Source organism: Baudoinia panamericana (genome assembly GCF_000338955.1).
Source record: "Baudoinia panamericana UAMH 10762 unplaced genomic scaffold BAUCOscaffold_2, whole genome shotgun sequence".
Lineage (NCBI taxonomy): Eukaryota > Fungi > Ascomycota > Dothideomycetes > Mycosphaerellales > Teratosphaeriaceae > Baudoinia > Baudoinia panamericana.
Window position 1 is genome coordinate 1663629 of NW_006911258.1, and position 20280 is coordinate 1683908.

The 20280-nt window shown below is 57.1% G+C and overlaps 10 protein-coding genes across 10 annotated transcripts; 6 read left to right on the plus strand and 4 right to left on the minus strand.

Moving 5' to 3' along the window:
- The first annotated feature begins 24 nt into the window (after window positions 1-24).
- BAUCODRAFT_367934 (uncharacterized protein) lies at window positions 25-1847 on the plus strand. Its single transcript, XM_007674497.1, has 4 exons — window positions 25-359; window positions 443-540; window positions 600-956; window positions 1018-1847. Exons 2-4 carry the CDS (start codon window positions 448-450, stop codon window positions 1765-1767), a joined length of 1200 nt encoding a protein of 399 aa, XP_007672687.1. The 5' UTR covers window positions 25-359; window positions 443-447; the 3' UTR covers window positions 1768-1847.
- Window positions 1848-2506: 659 nt separating this feature from the next.
- Window positions 2507-3781, plus strand: BAUCODRAFT_145495 (uncharacterized protein; the record flags this gene model as incomplete). Its single annotated transcript, XM_007674498.1, has 6 exons — window positions 2507-2556; window positions 2632-2701; window positions 2759-2794; window positions 2854-2986; window positions 3054-3143; window positions 3207-3781. The coding sequence occupies 6 exons, from the start codon at window positions 2507-2509 to the stop codon at window positions 3779-3781; spliced, it is 954 nt and encodes a 317-aa protein (XP_007672688.1).
- Window positions 3782-4404: 623 nt separating this feature from the next.
- BAUCODRAFT_145496 (glycoside hydrolase family 47 protein) lies at window positions 4405-6224 on the minus strand (the record flags this gene model as incomplete). Its single annotated transcript, XM_007674499.1, has 2 exons — window positions 4405-5288; window positions 5366-6224. 2 exons carry the CDS (start codon window positions 6222-6224, stop codon window positions 4405-4407), a joined length of 1743 nt encoding a protein of 580 aa, XP_007672689.1.
- Window positions 6225-6476: 252 nt separating this feature from the next.
- BAUCODRAFT_102597 (uncharacterized protein) lies at window positions 6477-8267 on the minus strand (the record flags this gene model as incomplete). The annotated part of the gene is made up of 2 exons (XM_007674500.1): window positions 7975-8267; window positions 6477-7758 (listed from the first exon to the last, which is right to left on the minus strand). The coding sequence occupies exons 1-2, from the start codon at window positions 8232-8234 to the stop codon at window positions 6477-6479; spliced, it is 1542 nt and encodes a 513-aa protein (XP_007672690.1). The 5' UTR covers window positions 8235-8267.
- A 133-nt stretch (window positions 8268-8400) lies between these two features.
- BAUCODRAFT_102599 (uncharacterized protein) lies at window positions 8401-11106 on the plus strand (the record flags this gene model as incomplete). Its single annotated transcript, XM_007674501.1, has 3 exons — window positions 8401-9173; window positions 9241-9560; window positions 9891-11106. Exons 1-3 carry the CDS (start codon window positions 8484-8486, stop codon window positions 11104-11106), a joined length of 2226 nt encoding a protein of 741 aa, XP_007672691.1. The 5' UTR covers window positions 8401-8483.
- Window positions 11107-11299: 193 nt separating this feature from the next.
- Window positions 11300-12415, plus strand: BAUCODRAFT_368095 (uncharacterized protein). The gene is made up of 3 exons (XM_007674502.1): window positions 11300-11837; window positions 11931-12242; window positions 12359-12415. The coding sequence occupies exons 1-2, from the start codon at window positions 11492-11494 to the stop codon at window positions 12197-12199; spliced, it is 615 nt and encodes a 204-aa protein (XP_007672692.1). The 5' UTR covers window positions 11300-11491; the 3' UTR covers window positions 12200-12242; window positions 12359-12415.
- Window positions 12416-12536: 121 nt separating this feature from the next.
- On the minus strand, window positions 12537-13154 carry BAUCODRAFT_42515 (uncharacterized protein; the record flags this gene model as incomplete). The annotated part of the gene is made up of 1 exon (XM_007674503.1): window positions 12537-13154. A coding segment is annotated over one exon (618 nt), but the record flags the coding sequence as incomplete, so codon positions are not given.
- Window positions 13155-13416: 262 nt separating this feature from the next.
- Window positions 13417-14542, plus strand: BAUCODRAFT_572453 (uncharacterized protein; the record flags this gene model as incomplete). The annotated part of the gene is made up of 4 exons (XM_007674504.1): window positions 13417-13615; window positions 13689-13841; window positions 13865-14059; window positions 14129-14542. The coding sequence occupies 4 exons, from the start codon at window positions 13417-13419 to the stop codon at window positions 14224-14226; spliced, it is 645 nt and encodes a 214-aa protein (XP_007672694.1). The 3' UTR covers window positions 14227-14542.
- Window positions 14543-14631: 89 nt separating this feature from the next.
- BAUCODRAFT_30660 (uncharacterized protein) lies at window positions 14632-15781 on the plus strand (the record flags this gene model as incomplete). Its single annotated transcript, XM_007674505.1, has 1 exon — window positions 14632-15781. A coding segment is annotated over exon 1 (1052 nt), but the record flags the coding sequence as incomplete, so codon positions are not given.
- Window positions 15782-15861: 80 nt separating this feature from the next.
- BAUCODRAFT_83917 (uncharacterized protein) lies at window positions 15862-20164 on the minus strand. The gene is made up of 5 exons (XM_007674506.1): window positions 19366-20164; window positions 19089-19308; window positions 18980-19031; window positions 18443-18926; window positions 15862-18375 (listed from the first exon to the last, which is right to left on the minus strand). Exons 1-5 carry the CDS (start codon window positions 20095-20097, stop codon window positions 16219-16221), a joined length of 3645 nt encoding a protein of 1214 aa, XP_007672696.1. The 5' UTR covers window positions 20098-20164; the 3' UTR covers window positions 15862-16218.
- Between the last annotated feature and the right edge of the window lie 116 nt (window positions 20165-20280).

A 20280-nucleotide genomic window follows, 5' to 3' on the forward strand; every position in this document is an offset into this window, starting at 1 on the left:
CGATGCTCAGAGACTGTCACGCAAAAGACATGTTAGCAAGAGCTTCGGAATGTATCACAAATATCTACTGCCTAGTACCGATCCCGAGAACATCATGGCGGCTAACTGCTGTTCTCGTGTTCTAAGCCTCGGCTAGCCATGCCTGGAGCGAGCTAGCCCTATTTGGGGAAAAGTCGTCTCTCTGCGTGACTTCTTCCATCATCGGCTCCGCGCATCCGGATCGAGGGGTGACAACCCCGCCAAATCCGCCCTGCATGAGGTGAATGTATCTGCCTTTTGCGATGACATAGCCTGAATGGAGCACAATGCCCCGATGGTAATCTACTAATCGATGGAGCTGTACAGATGAGGTAGGGGCTGTAAGTGTCAATCTCTCAATCATTGTCGACCTCTTTCTGCTTTGATAACTCCTTTGGCATCCACGCGAACATTCTTAAGCTAGACAACATGGCGGACGCACTCCAGCAAGGCAACTCTGAAGCGCCGCCGGCGAACCAGCAGCGAGTCTCGCAAGCGATCGTCTTCGGCGCTTCTGGTATCGTAAGTCGCGACACGCAAGAATCTTCTAGTGACACTGCAAGCTCATCATACGACCACAGAGCGGCTATGCCTTGATGAAAGAGCTCACCCGTTACCCTACCCCGACAACCTTCTCCCGCATCATCGGCCTCACGCATCGCCCGCTCAAGAAAGAGATCTCCCTCCTCCCCGAAGATGAGCGCTTGGAGCTGTACAGCGACCTCGACCTGCTGGACCGCAACAAAACCCTGCTGCAGATGCAGCATATTCCCGGCGTCGAACATACGACGCACGTCTACTTCGCCGCGTACTCGGGCCATGGGAGTAGCTACGAAGAGCTCAAGTGGACCAATGCCGAGCTGTTGACGAATGCGGTCGGCACGTGTGAGATTGTTTGTCCGCTGATGCAGTTTTTCACACTGCAGACGGGTGGGAAGGTGAGATTCACAACACCGTCGTCGCTTGTACCGTGCTGCGCTGACCACGAAGAGATGACAGGCATACGGCGTCGAATTCTCGGACAAGGTGCCCTACAACCCACCCCTCTCCGAATCCCTCCCGCGCATCCCCGAACCGTACGCCTCCAACATCTTCTACTACGAGCAATACGACATCATGACGCGCGCCTCGGCGGGCAAGCCATGGACCTTCTGCGAGATCCGCCCGGATGCTATCGTCGGCTTCGTGCCGCAGAACAACGCCATGAACATCGCGCAAGCTCTGGGTCTGTTTCTCAGTCTGTGGAAGGACGTCAATGGCGAGGGGTCGGAGGTGGTGTTCCCGGGTAACGAGAAAGCGTGGGAAGCGTTGCATACGGATACGAGTCAGGACATCTTGGCGCGGTTCCACATCTTTGCCAGCTTGAAGCCGGAGATGACGAGCGAGAAGACTTTTAACGTTGTCGACGGTCCCGCGACGCATTGGAAGGAAGTCTGGCCGCAGGTGTGCGCGTACTTTGGTCTGCGAGGCGTTGCGCCGCAGTCTGGGGACCGGGAGCCTTTCAGCGCGCAGAGGTGGATGGAGGAGCAGCACGGCAACTGGGCGAAGTGGGTGCAGAAGTATGGGTTGAAGGAGGGGGCGTTGGAGGGGACGACGTGGAAGTTTATGCAGGATGTCATTGGGATTCCGTTCAGGCGGGATTACGATGCGAGTGCGAGTCGCAGTATTGGGTTTACGGAGGAGCGGCCACATGCGGAGGGGTACCTCATGGTGTTTGAGGAGATGAGGAGGGCGAGGATTATCCCGTAGTCAGATACTATTCGTACGGCACACGGTGCGACAGTACCATCACGTCGTGCGAAAGCGGCAGGCCGACGGCGAGGCTCGCAAACACCGCCGAGACTTCGCGCGAGGCTTGACGGGCGGTACCTGCATTCTGTGCGCTGCTCGTACGAACCAACTTGGCGTAGATGAACGCGCAATGAACGCCGGCTTGTTGATATCAAACGTGACACTGTTCTGTTGTCAGAAGGTACCTACATATCGACGAAGGTTTAGCGTCTCCGAGGAGAAGAAGGAAGAAAAGTGGTGGTCAAGATGACATCTTCGTGGTGCAGCGCGAGCCAAGAAAAGCCTTCTTGATACACTTTCGCAGCCATCTCCTGCAGCACAGACCTCGGACCGCATACGGGGATCGCCTTACATCCGCCCTCTCCGCTGCTGCAGCGACGCCATTTACTTACTTTCTTCCAGACCGCAGCCGAGGCCGGAATTGAGTGTCAGTATATAGAGAAGGTTAGCGAGAAGAAAGTGACTTTGCAGGTGGCGTGAGCAAGCGACGGGCTGCCACACTCATTCTCACGCATCGCCACATATCAGATCCTCGATCAGATAAAAAATCACCGCCATTGGGAAAAGACCCGTATAACACCCGTTACCGGCAAAGACACCCGCTCAGCTCGAGGCGAACACGACCGCAGCGTGTATGTCTTTGGTAGGGAGGACGGCTGCCGTGGAGTCAGCATCAATAGTAGCCCAGCCGGGGCGGATGGCCGGGCAGGAAAAGCATCTTGTAGTAGATCCGCCGGAAGATTACGAGTACGCACATACACCTTCTCACGGACGGCGATGGCGACAAGGACGGCCAGAGTGCTAATGGGGTGATATGTGCAGTTATGAGTCCTTACCACCGAACTTCTCGCTGGCAGCGAATATGGCCGCCGGCGCATTCGCTGGCATTGCAGTATGTGACTATGGGGTGAAACCAGGACGGGGGCGGCGAGACTGACGCATGGCACAGGAGCACTCAGTCATGTACCCAATAGACCTGCTCAAGGTATGATAGACCTGCTGAGAGTGGTCGGTCGGTGACAGGGAGCTGACAGAGCGGTGAAGACTCGAATGCAGGTCGTCAACCCAACCCCCACAGCCATATACAGCGGCATCGGCAATGCCATCGCAACGATATCGAGAGTGGAAGGCTATGCGTCGTTATGGCGAGGCTTGTCGAGCGTCGTGCTCGGAGCAGGTGCGCGAAAGATCATCATAGTGCTAATCGTGGCAAACGTGCGGAGGAGCTGACAGGTGATGATCAGGCCCGGCGCACGCAGTCTACTTTGCAACTTACGAAGTGGTGAAGCAAGCCATGGGCGGCAACGCCTCGGGTCACCACCCTCTAGCAGCAGGTGAGTGGTCACGAGACCAATTCGTACACACATCTCTGGTCACTGATAACCTATTGTGTACAGCAACAAGCGGCGCCTGCGCCACCATCGCCTCCGACGCCTTCATGAATCCCTTCGACGTCATCAAACAGCGCATGCAGGTCCACAACTCCCCCTACCGCAGTCTGGTCCACTGCGCCCGCACCGTCTTCCACAACGAAGGGCTGCGCGCCTTCTACGTCTCCTACCCAACCACCCTCACCATGACCGTCCCCTTCACCGCGCTCCAATTCACCGCCTACGAGTCCCTCACCAAACTCCTGCAGAAGAACTCAGGACGAAGCGAAGTCGCCGTCTACGATCCACTCACGCATTGCACGGCTGGAGGACTGGCGGGTGGGTTCGCGGCGGCTGCTACAACGCCGTTGGATGTGGTCAAGACATTGTTGCAGACCAAGGGCGCGAGTAGTGATGCGGAGATACGGCATGCGAGGGGATTGTTCGACGCGGCAGGCATTATTTGGAGACGGGAGGGCGCCAAGGGGTTCTTCAGGGGGATGAAGGCACGGGTTGTCACGGCGGCACCGAGTACGGCGATCTGTTGGAGCGCTTATGAGGTGGCTAAGGCGTATTTCATTCGGGTGGAGGCGGAGAGTTGAGCTTGACGTACTCACTGAGAACAGAGCAGGCTGCAAGCCGGCCGAGGGGCTTTCTCGCGCAAGGCAGAGCCGCGAGAGTGCACAGGATCGCGCGGGCTAGCTTCCGCGCCGCGGCCACGGAGAGATGGCCGAGTTCTGGCTGAGTGGGCTGTGTCTATCTGCTTGCAGCGAGGCGCCGGCGGAAGGTTACTGACTTGTACAAGGGTAGCGGCGAGCGCTGCGCAACAGGGGAAAGGAGCTGCCACACTGTTTTGTGCGTACAGATTGACCTACGACTAGGTCACCGGCGCATTCATGAGCTACCGTCCGCGACCGACCGTTGTGGATCAGGCAGTGTGCTTTTGTATATATGCGCGAATGTACGAAGTAGAGCTCGTGAGAGCTTGCAGTGTCGACTGTGTACAGTACCTCCTGATTGTCTCGTTACACCACATGCCTGTGATGTAGTTCACATAGGAGTCGACCCACGCGACGCTGCTGATAGGGAAGACACGCTACCGTCTCATTCCGAGCTTCATGCACCTGGCCCTGTCGCGTGGATATGAGGCCCAGAAAGTGTACACGGCTTGCCGATATCACGATCCTACGAGACACCACCTAACGTCCAGTCGCTTTCACTACCACTACCACCACCACCCCCTCCCCTTCGGCCTCCTCAGCGGATGCGCCTCCGTATTAAACACCCACTCATCCAAACTCACCAACCCCGGCTGCCCAAAAATCAAGTAAAAATACTTCAACGTCTCCGCCAGCCAAAAACTCTCCATCTCGTCCTTCTTCTCCCCTCCAGAAACCTCATCCGTGACATCAGCAATCGCACTATGGGCCGTCGCAGTCATCGTCGCATTTTGTATGTGCAGGAACATCTCCCACGCGTCCTCGCGGAGTTGAGGGTCGCCGGTGATGCGGTAGAGGATGAAGACGCTTTCGATGGCTTCGGGGCGGAGGATGTAGACGCGGTTGGCGATGGAGGTGAAACCCGTGGGTAAGCGGTCGGCGGCTATGATGCTGTTGGCGCGGAGGGAGTGGTCGAGGTGGGATTGGTCGCCGAATGACTGCGTCGGTGCTCGGGCGAGGATGGCGGAGTGGTATGCGCTTTCGTTCCATGTGCAGGCGGTGGTGAGGTTGGGACAGGGCAGCATGGTCCAGTCTTCTGGCCCTACACCGAGGGGACTGTGAGTGTACGCCCAAACGCAGCCGGCGGTGATTTTACGGCCGGTGGTGATGTGGGAGGGGTTGGTGAGGGTGCGGCCGCCGAGCGCGAAGAGGCCGCCCAGGAAGCAGCCGAGGTGCTCTGCTGCGGGCGTGTGGATGGGTGGGAGGTTGAGGCTGTCGATGAGGGGTACGCTGGCTTTGCCTGGGAGGAGGATGTCGGCGTTATCCGGTGTCATGGGGCGGAAGAGGAGGTGGGAGGAAATTGTTGCTGCGGCTTTGGTGTACATGTCTTCGTAGAACCCGGAGCCGCCGAGGAGTAGGGCGGTCTTGAGGAGGTACTCGTACATGGAGTCTGACAGCCCGCCGACAGTAACTCAGCGCCGGAATGGAAGTCTGGGATAGATGGGTTGACGATCGGTGGCCACATACCAGGAAGCCTCGTCATGTTCTGCTGCGCGGCGAAGACTTGCATGATTTTGTCAACAGCGTCGTACCACCTTGGGTCACCCGTGAGCTGCGACAACCTCGTGAACTCCAGCGTAAGCGAGCCGATATCTGCAAGTATCGCTCCAGCACCGGCAGCTTGCGCAGTTGCATTGGCTCTGGCCGCCTTCCGCACGTCCCAGCTCGTCAGTGGCATCCTATTCGGTGTGTCAAACGCTCCATACAACGTATGACCCAGCTCAACCGCCTTCACTAGCAATCTCGGATCGCCACTAAGATCGTACGCAGCCAAGAGTCCTCCGAGATATCGTATCGTTGTCTCGAACAAGCTGATCGACCCCGGGACGGCAGTAAGAGAGAAATCAATCGTCATAACCGCCTCGACAGCCTCTTCGAATTCCGCCTTCAACCCCATAATCCAAAGGGTGTCCAATGCATCGACCAGTGTCGCAGACCATCCCGCGAAGTGCACCTTACTTCCGTTTGATACAGGCGCAAGTTCATCTGCCATCCACGCATGCTCGCGGTAGGCCTGCCAGCACCGGTAGAAAGCTGCCTTGACCACGTCTTGACGGTGCTTCTGGGCTGCTCCTGCAAACCAGCCGAAACGGTGCTGTACTCGGGGTAATCGTCGGCGTGGTGGTAGAGGGAGGGTAGTGAAGTTCTTGACGGGAAAGTCCTCGATCCTGTTCTTCCAGTCGTATGCCGGCGTCGGATAGCTCACGGACGACTTGTTTGATCGATAGCTATGGGTTGTCCGGCGGGACTGCGCTATGATGAAGAGGATGATGCACAGGGTCGTCGCGAGCAGGAAGGTGATGTGGCGTTTGACTGGCCGATACATGTCTCATCCGAACAGCCGTCGGATGAGCGGCTACAACCTTTAATCGGGTGCGAGGTGTGCATCTCAGGTTCGCCATGTTTAAGCATGGTGTTGCGAATGCTCAACTGCGTGCCCAGCGAGGGACACGGCCAGCTATGCTTAGTGTTGGCGTTGGAATGTGGCTCATCAGCCTTGCTTTCACGCTCGCCATCTCTAGATTGGCCCAGTTCCAACTGTCAGATGTACAACAAGCGAAGAAGTGGTATCTGTACATCAGCAATCGCACCGCCCATACCACCGTGGAAACGCCACAACATCCCGCACATTGCTCGTGCCCGTCAAATAACACAATAACCGGTCAAAGCCCAACCCAAAGCCACCATGCGGTACACTGCCATACTTACGCAGGTCTTGGTACCATTCCAGACTACTGCCTGCGACACCTTTAGCGGCCATCGCTTCTTGAAGCTCCTTCAGACGATACTCGCGGAGTGAGCCGCCAACCAGCTCGCATAGATCCGGAATGAGCAAGTCAAAGCAAGCTACTGTGTCTTGTGTGGCGTTGCCGTTTTCGGTTGTGAGGGATGGCGACATGTAGAACGGTTTCTGAGCTCGCGGATAGTGGGTGACGAAGACCGGAGTATTGCCGCCGCCGACTTCGGCGGCGACGTACCGCTCGTGCTCTGCTAGTAGGCCGTCTTCGTGGTTGGGTGTGTAGGTGAACGTAGCTTTGTTGTCAGCCACAGCATTCTGAAGAAGCCTGATGGCATCTGCGTAGGTTATGCGTGGCCAGCCATTAGCCGCCATACCTTTCCATCTCTGCTCAAGAGTGGCTGCTGTCACTTCCTTGTTAATGTTTCCGTCGACAGACTGTATACTTGAGCCTCGAACACCTAACAATTCAGCGCCGTGACGTGATCTCAGCAGATCTGAAGCGACAGCCGACAGCATCTGCTCCACGATCTGCATGACATCGTCGAGATCATTAGTAAAGCAAACCTCCGCTTCAAGCATATAGAATTCGCTCAAATGGCGCGGCGTATCACTCTTCTCCGCCCTGAAAGTCGGCGAGAGCGTCCAGACTTTGTCAACGGCCTGTGCTAGCGCCTCCAAATGTAGTTGGGATGAGACGGTCAGATACTTTGGTATCCGAAAGAAGTGATCATCATTCGTCTGCAAATGTTCGCCGTCTGCGTGCGTTTCTTTGTGAGCATGTGATGAGACTGTGAAGACTTCGCCGGCGCCCTCGCAGTCGGAAGAGGTGATAATGGGTGGATGCGTTTGGACGAAACCTTGGGCGTCGAAGAAGCGGGTCAGACTTGCGATGACCTGGGATCGTATACGCAGTAGAAGCGCATTCAGTGGTATGCGCGGTCGCAGATGAGGGATAGTTCGGAGATACTCTGCTGTCTGGTATTTTGGTTGTATTGGGTTGTGTTCTGCGTCGTTCTCCCCCAACACGGAGACGCTATGGACTTGCAGCTCATGGCTCTGCTTGCTTCCTACGGAGGGTTGCCATGATCCAATCAATTTCACAGCAGTACCGGTGGAAAGGCTAGGCGATGTAAGCGTGTGAACAGCGTCAAACAAGGAATTGTGCTAGCATGCCTGGGTGGTCTTACATTGCTGCCGGCTCAGGACTGAGGTGCCAGAGGGGGAGCCATTGATACTCTGTACGGTACACAGTAGCAACAGCTCAACACACGAAGGAAAAGATTTGGTGGCGCCGAAGAGATGAATCTCGAGTCCGAACGGGGAAAAGGTCACTTACTTCGCAGTATGCTCTGGCTTGAGCACAGCCTGTAATGATTCGATGGTCGAGCCATCACCCACGGCAGCGAAGGCTATTTTCTTCTGTCGCCTCACCGATCGCACCCAGCCGTATACCTCAGCATCCTTCGCTTCCGCTCCGCTGGACAGAAGCTGGGAGACATTTAAGCGTTCCCTACATTGGCTGAATGTGCTGAAGGCACAGGAGTAATTGATTGGGGTGAGTTGCTTGCTATATCTCGTAATAACACATCGTCGCATCGCTTAACCATCCGTTCCCCTGTTGGGCGGTACGAAGTTCGAGAATTGATCTTTCATGGTTGGAAGGAGTCGCGTGTCTGTGGCGCAGCAGGTCCGCGGGCGTGGCGCCCAAAAGCCCCCACACGTCATGGCGATGGCCCACCTGAATACATGTACACACACACTTCGACAAGGCTTAGCGAAGATTGTAACTGTCACCGAATAAAGAATTGATTGAACAATAACGTTGGTCTATGCCGGCTGTCCACGATGTTCAGAGCGCCGCCTGCGACGTCCATGCAGAAGACGTACGACGAATGCTATCTCATCTGCTCCACGGCGATATACTTCGAAGGGCAGAACAATGAGGCAGAGGCTCTTCGATCATGGCGCAACGCTCTCGACCACATCTACTACCACAACGCGTATAAGATGCCGGCGAGCTATGTGCCGAGGACGGAAACGGAGCGGGCCTTGGCGGACTCGCTGAGGAAGATGGAACTGCAGTGCAAAGAGCGAGTGGACCTGCTGGAAGCGCTGAAGAAGAGCAGGCAGGACGCCGAGCAGGACGCGAATGGGAGTGCTGCGACTGCGACTCCCGTTGCTTCACCACCCCCACAACATACCAGTGCAGGCACGGACAAGTTTGGCAGCACCGCAACAGCGGGCAATCAGTGGCTCGGCGCAGATACAGTGGCTCCTACCAGCTATACTGATCTACCACGGCCATCCCCCACTCCGGAACGACGACCGCCACCTCATCCCCCGAGACCGACGTACACCAGCAAGCGGAGCTCGGATTTTGATAGTCCGCGTACGATGAGTTTGCAGTCCACAACGAGCCTAACACCTCCACATAACCAACAGCCCAGAGCGAGAACACCGAGTCCGGAGAAGAAGTCGGGTATGCTCAGAACACTCAGGCCGACCGCAAAGGATCGGCCTCCGTCCGGCAGTAACGTAAGTTTCCACTTTTGCGCCAAGAGAGTGCTGCTGTATTGGCGTAATACTGACCATCGTGGATTAGATGGCAAGGACTATGCGATCAAGACCGCCACCCGCCGCCGCGAAAGCTGCAACCCAAGTATGGACTGGTACAAAGAAGCCACAGACACCCTCGCAGGAACGGCGGCCATTGGATAATGCGACTTCATGGGACCCCTACACCCGCTCGCTGGTCGAGAAGCCCTCGGAACCGCCACATCTTACTTCGGACACGGATCGAAGGCGATCAGAAATGTCGATCATCCGGCCACCCAGTCCGTCCGACTTTCTACATCCGCCGCCTTACCCTGATTACCCAAGCGCCCGCTCCTCGCCATTCGAGCCTCTTTCGCGAAGCCAAGAGTCACTGGAGACTGTGAAACCTCCGCCGCCGCCGCCACCGCCACAGCACAAACCTACGCCACCCGCAGTCGACAAGCCAAGACCAAAGCCGCCAACCCTTGGCGAGCTTGGTACCAGCAGTATCTCCTACATGAAGGAGTACCCCAACCATCCTCCTAAACGGCCCAGAGCGCCGCCCGCGGCGCCGGAGCAGTCTGCAGAACCCGGACCGAGTCATGGCACGCCCAAGCCGGACAGATCATCGCGTACTTCGTCGGCGAGAACGGCGCAGGCGCAGGCGCAGCCTGGTATTCCGCGAAAAGCAGTTGGCCGGGCAGTAGGCGTAGTCAGCGCCATGGCCGAGCGGCAGAAGTTGGACAATAACGAAGCTCAACTCAGTCAACGGATGAACGATGTGGCCGTCTCGACCAACGGCAAGGCCAGCCATAAGCCTGACAGTAGGCACGACTCTACGCAGAAGACGCTGATTAATTGGCGAACATCGAACCCGCAGATGACGCCGCCAAGCAGTGACGAGTCCGACAAAGACGCCGAACCTTCCAGCAATGAGCCCGCCGATGCAGACGAAGAATGGGACCGACGGATACAGCACATCCTAACCCACCTCCCCAAAGGCGTCGACGAAGCAGCCGCTAAACAGATCCTCACGGAAATTGTAATCAAAGGCGACGAGGTCCACTGGGACGACGTAGCCGGCCTCGAAATCGCCAAATCCGCCCTCAAAGAAACCGTCGTCTACCCATTCCTCCGCCCCGATCTCTTCATGGGCCTCCGCGAACCCGCACGCGGCATGCTTCTCTTCGGCCCCCCCGGCACAGGCAAAACCATGCTCGCCCGCGCCGTCGCGACGGAAAGCAAAAGCGTCTTCTTCGCCATCTCCGCCAGCAGCCTGACGAGCAAATACCTCGGCGAAAGCGAGAAACTCGTGCGCGCCCTCTTCACCCTCGCCAAAGCACTAGCCCCCAGCATCATCTTCGTGGACGAAATCGACTCACTCTTGGGTTCTCGCGGAGGCAGCTCCGAACACGAAGCCACCCGTCGCATAAAGACGGAATTCCTGATCCAATGGTCCGATCTCCAAAAAGCCGCCGCCGGCCGCGAAGACACCAGTAAAGTCTCCGGCGACGCCACCCGAGTCCTCGTCCTCGCCGCGACAAACCTCCCCTGGGCCATAGACGAAGCGGCCCGTCGCCGCTTCGTCCGCCGTCAGTACATCCCCTTACCGGAAGACTGGGTGCGGGAGAAGCAACTCCGCAACCTCCTCTCCGCGCAAAAACACAACCTCTCCGACCGCGATTTGAAGCGACTCGTGCAGCTGACCGACGGGTTCAGTGGCAGTGACATCACCGCCTTGGCGAAGGATGCGGCGATGGGGCCGCTGAGGAGTCTGGGGGAGCGCTTGTTGCATATGTCTCCCGATGACATCCGCCCGATTGGGATGGGTGATTTTGAGAGTAGTCTGGGGAATATTCGGCCGAGTGTTAGTAAGGGGGGGTTGAGGGAGTTTGAGGAGTGGGCGAGGGAATTTGGGGAGAGGGGGGGGTAGGCACGGGACGAGTTTCATGAGGCCCACGCGTGAATGGTGGTTTTTTTGGTACGACGTAGCGAGTGTTTGGGATGATATGACGCGCGCTTTTAGTCTTGATGCTCGCGAGGCAAGAGTGATGATAGAGGGAATTGGAATGTAGGCATGTTTTCGGGAAGCTACCAGTGTGTCCGCTCCGCCACGGGCGATTTCTGCACGGATCTTCTAGTTGCACGCCTCGCGCATTCCTCGCCTAAACGCGGTGGTTTGTTTGCTTGGTGAGCAATCGCGACGACCAAATGTTGCGACCTTGTAATGGTTCGCTTGGGACACATTGTGCAGCGCATTCGCATCAAACGACGACATCATTACATACTCAGCCAACTTCCTCGGCGCATATATCGCTATGCGCGCATTCTTCTGCCTGAAACCGCTAGTGCCGCTGCTCCTCGTGCAGCTCGTAGGCAACACCCTGACATGCGCCGCCACTCCCCTCCTCCACCCTCACCAGCTCTCGTCGCACCAACTACCCCTACTCACCGCAGCCGCGGAAGAATGGCGGCCCAACCCCCTGCGGAAGCACGAAGTCACCAGCTCCCGACCCTCTACAGCAGGCAGGAGACGAAGCCATCTCGACGCCGCGCCAAACTCCGTCGGCATCCTCTTCACTAGCAGCCATGACGAAGAGAAGGTGGGAGTGGACGTCGAGGTCGTACATGCGTGGGTGCCATTGGGACGCATGATTCATACGCGTATGTCCCCATAACCCCACCCCTACCCTACGCCCCCCTCACCACTTCTCATCCTTCACACAGTTTTCCGTCGCTGAGCGCTGTCTGATATAGATGACTCGCCCGAACTCCCCCTCCGGCCGCAAACCGCGCGGATCACGACACTGATCCATTCGACACCCGAGATAGCATCTCCCGAGCATTTGGATCGAGTGGTTTGTACGATCTATCCCAAGTGGAATGCCAGTAATGAGGTGCCGGACCCGGATGTGTTGGCGGTGGAGTTGAAGAGGGGGGATGGAATGGTACGCTTAGTGGGGGCGGGGGCGGGAGCTGGTCCGAGGAGGAACTGGAGGGAGGTTGACACTGTTGAGTGTCGCTGAGTAGGTTTTGTCATAGCTCTTTGGTATGTAGATGTCTTGCGCGATGTCTTGGCGCAGGCGGGCCGGGTTTGGGGAGTCGTGGAAGAGTTCTGAGGTGGTGTAATGTTTAGAGAGGTCGAGGATGGTATTGCTTGGGCCAGATGAACGGATTCATGGGACGATTGGTCAATTGGTCGGAGTTCCGAGATCACGACCACTTTTGGCTCGTCTGTAATCGGAGCAGTATGACCTTGCGAACTCCAGTATGTCGCTGCCGCTCCAATGGCAGATACCGTCTGTTCGCATTCACGATCTTGGAAACTCAGCAGTAATATGCTCACCCTGGCTCCTTCGGCGCCATCCCAACCATCTCATACGTTCCCCCTCCATCCCTTCCACTCCCACCTCTCCCACCGCCCACCGCAAATCCCTCACCCGCTTCCTCGCCCGCGCCCGTTGCACCTCCCTGCGCGTGTCCGTTCTCGACCACCCTCTGCTTTCCCTTCCCTTTCCCTTTCCCGCCGAAGGCCATGGGCTGCAGTTCCCGCCACTGACAAGCCCACACCCCCACGCTCACCATCAGCGCGGCGGAACAAGCCTGCACCAGCCACCAATACACAGTACTCGGCACGCTTCTCGCGTACAAGCTCACCACGACCAGGTGTAGGAAGTGGATGGTGAGCGCGAAATCCGGGACTAATTTCGACCGCGCAATGAATAATAGTATTGGGATCACTGTGATTAGAGAATCGAGAATCCAGCAGAGAGCTAGTGTCCACCCCGTGGTGACGTCGCCGCGGATGTGATGCCAGTCGAGGAGGTGGGAGAGGGTCGGGGTGGTGCCGGCGACGAGGAGGACGAAGGCGATGAGGATGCTGGCGACGGCGTAGTAGAGGATCTGGAGGAGGGCGATTTGGGTTAGGATGCGAGTGGGCGAGAGGTCGGCGAGGGCGCCGGGGCGGGGGGGACGGCGGCGGCGGGGCATCGACACCAGCGCTATCGACGGGTTGTTTGATTTGGCGACATCGTGTACGCGGTGTTGATGCTTGTTAGAGGCATCGTTGTGGTATGCGCGAGAGAACGAGGGATTCGGTTAGGTGTTCATCTATGCCTCGCATCAATGGCTCCGGCACCTCCCGCAATCCCCGGCGCGAGGTTCCGACACATTCAGGAACAGGAAGCTCAATCACTCAGCGTCTCCCTCGCTTCACTCGCATCGCACGCCGCCATAGGCCACAATGGCATTCCCACCCCCCTCCCAAGACCAAATCCAAAATATCTACCAACCCAAAGATGCCGTCGGCGCCGCCATCCAGGCCACCGGCATCACCGCCGCCGGAGGGACTTTCCTCGCGGCCATTCAGAACACAATGGCGAGGCAGAACGTAGGCGCCATGGGCGCTTTCTCGCGGTTTGGGACGACGATTGCTGTGTACGGTATGCTATACCCTGCAAGCGTGGAGGATGTGGACGCGGAAGAGGTTGCAGATGGACTGACTGTCGGGTATAGCTGCCATGGGCGGAGCCTACGAATTCACCAAGAACGCTTCCGCGAATTTGAGGCAGAGGGATGATGCGTGGAACCCGGCGATAGGCGGGGGCTTTGCGGGAATGATGTTGGGGTTGAGCTGTATGACCGACTGTCGTGACGGTTACAGCGACAGTGAGGCTGATTTGAGATGGTAGTCCGCTCGGCACCAGCAGTCGTCGGCTACGGCGCCGGTCTCTCCGCGATTCTATACGCCTTTAGCTACACGGGAGGCACGCTGAATGGCTACCAGCGCGATCCGGAGGTGGATGAGGTGAGTCGGAAAGAGTACCTGCGGAAGAACAGGCGGAGACCGGTGGAGGATACGGTGAATGAGATTGGTGAGGGGAGAGGTGAGTGCTGTGCCAACAACTCGGTAATGTCTACGTTTATATGTTTATGTTCGCTAACTTGAATCGCAGGGGTGTACGGCCCGGGCTACGAGGAGCGGCGAGCGCAGCGCATCAAGGACGCTTACGGCATTGATGTACCCCGGCGCGGCGTCGAGGCGGCACCGTAGATGGGTTTGTAGGATATGTATACTCAGCAAATACCCTGGCCATCGTACTCTGTTCAGCGAGTTGGTGTGGTACAATGATGGCACGAGGCAACAAATTCAACGACGACCTGTTCCTTAGAAGCAGACGCATCTCGATGTCTGCATGAGCCCTGCTAACATGGCTGGCAGATTCAGCTCATATGGGGACAGCTATCACCACCCATACATAGGCTCGGTCAGACGCAAGCACATATTGATCCATTTGGGCGGTACAGTATGCGGTAGCTAGCGCGCCAGCCCCGCATCAAACCATCATTCTTCCAACAGCTCCTCATGAGGCACGCGACATATTCACTACGAACTGAAGCCTTGAACAGCTTCCAGTGCACTTCCGCGTCTCACATTCACACCATAGCACGCCGTGTTAAGCTTCCCATCGACGATCACGACACTCCTCAAGTTTCAAGCCAAGCAAAGATATCCCGTCTGACCAGCAGAGCTTTCTCCGAGCGTAGACCTACCATATGGCCTCCACAAGCGTAAATCAAGCCCCGAGCACTCATACCGGCCCTGCGCAGAATGACTACACGACCCCACCACTCAGCATCGACTTCTACCGCAACTTCCTAGCCCAATCCGCCGCCCTAACGGAAGAACTCGACCGCCTCGCCACCCACCCCACCGGTCCCGACCGAGCAGACGCCCTCGAACACGCTCAAGCAAGCCTGACCCGTCTCTCCTCCGCCGTCAGAGACGCCACCGCCTCCTTTATCCCGGCGCGAGACCAGCGGACCTACGCGGACACCCTCAAATTCCTCTCCACCCGTCTCGCGGAAGCCAAGGCCCCGAGAGCGAAGTTTGCGTTCAAGTCGGGCTCTGGCAATCGACCTGGTGGTGGGAGAGGTCTTTTGGCCGGGTGGGGCGAGACGAAGAAGAATGCGAGTGCGATTAGTCTGGAGGATGCGGCGGAGTTGGCGCAGCAGAGACGGAGGGGCGCGCCGGGGTATGTGTCCTCGGGGGAGTCGAGTTGGGCTGGCACGCCGGCGGGGCTGAGGTCGCCGGCGTCGGAGGCTGCGGTTGAGGGGGAGGTGGACGAGCAAGGCGAAACACCTCACGCCGCGCTTTCTTCGACAGCAGACGGTACAGTACAGAGTCCGTCGACCACCATCACAATCCCCAATAAGAGCCACGCCTACATGAAACCCCCACCAACCCCCTCTAGCACCACAAATGCCGGCACAGCGACCCTGTCAGACCTCAGCTTCTGCGTCGTAGACCTATCATCACACTCCTTCGCCACCCTGACCCTCCTCAACATCAACCACTGCCTCCTCCTCTGCGGCCACGTAACCGGCGCCGTCCACGCCACCAACATACAATCCTCCAAGATTGTGGTCGCGAGCCAGCAATTCCGCATGCACGACAGTAACGCTTGCTCCGTATACCTCCACACGGCTTCGAGGCCGATTATAGAGGGGTGTACGGGGATTGGATTTGCGGCGCTGCCGTCTTGGCTGCGGAGCGAGGATGGTGATGGTGGAGGGGAGGAAATGTGGAGGCAGGTGGATGACTTTAAGTGGTTGAGGGCTGAGAAGAGTCCGAATTGGTATGTTATTGGTGTAAGGGAGGGGGTGGAAGGGGAGATGGGGATGGTGGGGGATGGGGTTTGGAGGGAGGTAATGGCGAAGGGGGAGGGGTTGGGATATGAGGAGGTTCTGAGCATGGTGGGTATCAGTGTTAAGAATTGACGCGTAAGCGGCATGTGCGTGGTTCTTGTGATCGCTGCTATGACGTGTAAAGCTATCGCTGCCGTTCATGCGCGTTGTATGTGTCGCACGCCAGGAATCGCTCATGGTAATATACAGAGCTACTCTGACAGCATCTCAAGCAGCGTATGATCATACTGTACACTATCCTTCCCTGCACTCTTAGGAACCCTCGGAACAGCGTAATGCATTCGCTCAGTACGCTCAATGATCAATTGCGAAAGCAAACCTTCCGATCCTTGTGTTTCTACCACGGGACCTGCGGCACCTCCCTCGGCTTATCCCACTCCGCCACGCTCTCTTCCAGCACCGGCGTCGGATCAGCCGGCGCAGTCTGCACCGCTTCCGTCGGCTTCTCAACAACAGGCGGCGGTTCTCTCGGACTCCGGCAAACGGGTTGGATCAAGTGCTCCTTCGCATCATCCTGCACATACACAGCGTACGTTGGCGTGCCCTGCTCCCACCTCGTTGCACGGTAGATACCTTCGAGCTGGTTCGGCTGCACCTGCTGCACCGTGTCGTCATTGTAGTTACGCCAAAGGTTCGAATCGAAGTCTTTGATGTTGACCCAGTAATGGCCGGAGCCTTGGGTGCCGCGGTGGAAGAAGACGGCGGCTAGGCGGTATTTGATTGCCTTGAAGTTTGTGAATTCTCCGTGTAGGCATGTTTGGAGGTGCGAGATCTGCTCTTCGAGCTTTTGCAGACGTTGCGTTCGCTCGCCGGCAAGTTCGATGAGGGCGGCGGTTAGTGAAGGGTCAATGTCCACACCGCCGACGCCGGCCTCTTCGAGGTCGTTGTTGAGCTGACTGAAGTCCTGCAGGATGCGAACACTCTCGCCGAATGCTTCGGGGCCTTGCAAGTCGATATCCACAGCGGATTGCTTCAGCGCAAGCCGCTCTTTGCGAAGCTCACGGAGCTGCTTCCGCCACGCCCAGCAGCGCTTCCTGCTCGGCAATACATCTTCATGGCTCAAGTCAATGTAACGGTCCAGGTACAGCTCGTCTTCGAGACGTACGGTGGCTTCTGACTTGTAGGTGCCGCGGGCCTTGTCCCATCCGATCCGAGGTATGCTGATCTGTAGGATGGGTGGCAGAGAGCGCACGCTCTTGAACGTCTCGTGGTCTGCGCCTTCGAACGTTTGGGCATCAAAGATCTCATCGAGAGCAGAGTAGATGTCAGTCTCCTCTTTCGGCACGTTCACTTGGATGCCGGAATCAGACAGCGGTACTGGCTTACTTGCACCGCCGTCGTTACGCAGTTCGGTTTGCGTCAAACCTATCGTGTACAGCGCACGAATGCGGTCTTGCTGTTCGCCACTGTCGTCAACATCCTCTGGCTTCATCCCAGAGCGCAGACGAAAGGTCACGCTATCGTGGACTTCAGTGACATCTTGCTGCTCCCGTGCCTTGGCTTCGGCAATGCTCAAGGCCTCCCGCTGCGCCTTACGCACATCCTCAGTGGTTGAGAATCGCCGTGGTGGAAGTGGTGGTGCTGAGGGCGGCTGCCGAGGCTCTTGCGGCGCATTGTCTGTGGTTACATCGGTATTGGAAGGTCGCGGCTGTTCAGTGCCCAGCTGCATCGGCACGTCTTCGGGCTCATCCGCCTGCAGTGTCGCGCTACTAGCGACGGAATCTTGGCGGCTAACCCAGTCTTCACCGTTCGCTTGTTGCGCTGATTCTGTGCCGTTGAGCATTGCGTCAGGGCCCAAGGCAGAGTCAGTTGCAACATCTTGGTCTGTCCTATTAGCACCTACACGCTCGTCCATGGCGCTTGACAGTAGCATGTGGTATGCCTGCGGCTCCAGAAAAGCACGGCATACCATGTCGCGATCTGGAGTGACTGCAGTTCCCGGCTCCGTAGTCATCGCGTCGAAGAGATGTTGCAGGTCCTTGGCAAAGCGCTGCCCTCCCTTTATCTCCACCAGAGAGATCTGCCTGCCACCGACACGCGCAGTCTTCCCCTTCTCTGTCGCCAAATCAAGCTTGTACTTGTCGTACTCCTGGACGATGTCGCGCAACGGCTTGAGAGCGAAGTAATACTGCAGTAAGCTGTTCAGGTAGCATGTGTTGCCGTGGCTTACAAGCCCAACAGGCCAGCTCGCGGGTGCGTGTGTCATTGCTACGTCTCTACCGGCCAATGCTCGCTCAATGGTAGCGATGGCCTTCTCGGTCTGCTCGCCGGGACGTTCCGTTCTAGCAAGCTTGAGTGCGACTCCGATCACAGATTGATCGATGTCTTCGAGCTTCTGCTCGATGTTCATGTAGCGTAGCGCTTCGTCTACGCTCATGGTATAGCCGTCTGTGCGACCAGTCTGCAGCCAGCTGTTCAACATGTCGCTTCTGCGCTCTTTGGCGATGACGGAGATTGCCTTCTGTGCTATTTCTCGCACAGCGGCAGTACCTTCCTGCGAGGTGTTAGCTGCGACAAGGCAGGTGGGGCACTGTCATTCGGATACGGAAGCCACGACGAACCTTCAGCGTGAGCATAGATATGAGCATCTCGTCGTCCGTGTCTTTCGTCGCACCATTACCGATCCATGCCAGCGCATCTTCATACGTTTCCACGGACTGCCGTGACGCATTAATCAGCAGCTGGCTGTTCCTCATCAGACCGATCTTGTACAGTGCCTGACGATTCTCCTCCGCCACATCCCCATTAACGTTGCTCTGGCGCGCTTGGAAGACATTGAGGATGTAGTCGTCGGCTGAGTTGTCAGTGGGTGAAAGACCGAATGTCCGATACGCCGAGGACAGATCTCGACGACTGACAAGGTTGGTGGACTGTAGCATGGCCACCTTCACATGCAGCTGCTCACTATTCCTGCTCTCGGTAATGACTTGCAGGCATTCGAAATAGTAGGATTGCTGCTCTGGGTCGCAATTGCTTTGTCGGTCATGTACGAATTCGACGAGGCTGTCGGCGAAGTCTGGCAAAGCGCCAAGACTGGAAAAGAACCTGCGCCAGCCGTCAGACAAGCATATTTACTCAGGCCACGCAGGATCACCTACGGAGCTTCTTCGTTTGCTGTGTTGGTGCGTCTCAACGACACATGACGCGGGTCTAATGCATGTTCGTCAGCGCAGCCTATCGACAGTTGCACAACCATTGCATACGTACAACCTTGAGCTGCAAGTACCCGTTCCACATCCCGACTTGCAGAAGGCCATCCTTCAGAAGCTGCAGGGTTAATAGCACCTGTATCGCCTGCGAGCTTGTACATCAGTGCGACCAGCTCTATCTCGACATCTTCCAGAAGCTCTCGCAGGCTGTTGCCATCCGCCTCTATGCGATCATCGATTGTCGGTGGGTCAGGCAACGACCACTCCAGTATGTCGCTCTTGAGCACGAGTTAGTCTGTTTCTGTCTGCAACGTCGCTCGTAACAGTATCCTTACTGCGTACTTGAAGCCAAGCCGCTGTAGCAGCTGCGCGCAATCCTGGCCATGCACACCAAAAGTTTCCATAAAGCGCTTGTTATTCGCTGGGAAGCTCCGCCTCGTATGTTCCGCGTTCAGAGAGTCTTTGATGTATTTTCGCAGCCTCGACAAAGCCTCCATCGGCGTAGCCTGCCGCATGCCTTCCCTGCCGGGATCATGCTGCAGTACGGACTCATACCTCCTCTTCAGCAGCTCGGTGTTAATTAGCAGATCGCGATCCTCTGGAGACAACCGCTGCTTCCCGAAGCCGATCTCCAGATGGGCTTGACATTGCGGAGCAGAGCATTGCCAGGCGTACGCTATACGGTGCTCGTCTCTGACATCAAATTCGGGCAGGCGTTGGAAGTGGTGCAGCGGATACTCTGAGTTCGGACATGGATTGACAGATCTAGTATAGTCTATCTTGACTACCGCATGGAGTCTGCACTTCTTGCATACGGTGCCGAGCTTGTATCTCGATGCAGCATCTGGTCTAAGATCAAGCGGGGGTGAGATGCTCTGCTCATGCTTGATGGTGTAATCATGTCTGCAAGCGCTCGGCTGCTGAGATGGTTGTTGACCCTCTCCTACAGGCGGTGCATGGTCTGTCAGGATATTGATGCCTTGTCTTGCATTCAGCGGATCGAAGTCTAGGAAGTCTCGGTGGATTTTGGGTGCAGTCTTTCCAGGCCCAGACGGTGGGCCAGACATAGCCTCGGAAAGCAGTCGAAATATGAGAGAGTGAAGGAGCTAAACCGCCGCTTGAAGCCTCATCGAGTGTCACATCTGTTCGTGGAAACCTTCATTCTAGGCTTCAAACAAATCTACGTAGGCTAGGCGCATGTCTCGCGCCTTCCCGGCGCTCGGGTTTACGGTACGGCTCCAGGCGGACGG

Coding starts and splice junctions, on each gene's coding strand:
- BAUCODRAFT_367934 (XM_007674497.1), top strand. CDS start 448: ATGGCGGACGCACTCCAGCAAGGCAACTCTGAAGCGCCGCCGGCGAAC. Junction 541..599: donor TCTTCGGCGCTTCTGGTATC/GTAAGTCGCGAC, acceptor ATACGACCACAG/AGCGGCTATGCCTTGATGAA. Junction 957..1,017: donor CACTGCAGACGGGTGGGAAG/GTGAGATTCACA, acceptor AAGAGATGACAG/GCATACGGCGTCGAATTCTC.
- BAUCODRAFT_368095 (XM_007674502.1), top strand. CDS start 11,492: ATGCGCGCATTCTTCTGCCTGAAACCGCTAGTGCCGCTGCTCCTCGTG. Junction 11,838..11,930: donor GGGACGCATGATTCATACGC/GTATGTCCCCAT, acceptor TGTCTGATATAG/ATGACTCGCCCGAACTCCCC.
- BAUCODRAFT_83917 (XM_007674506.1), bottom strand. CDS start 20,097: ATGTCTGGCCCACCGTCTGGGCCTGGAAAGACTGCACCCAAAATCCAC. Junction 19,309..19,365: donor GGCTTGGCTTCAAGTACGCA/GTAAGGATACTG, acceptor CTCGTGCTCAAG/AGCGACATACTGGAGTGGTC. Junction 18,376..18,442: donor TATCTATGCTCACGCTGAAG/GTTCGTCGTGGC, acceptor AACACCTCGCAG/GAAGGTACTGCCGCTGTGCG.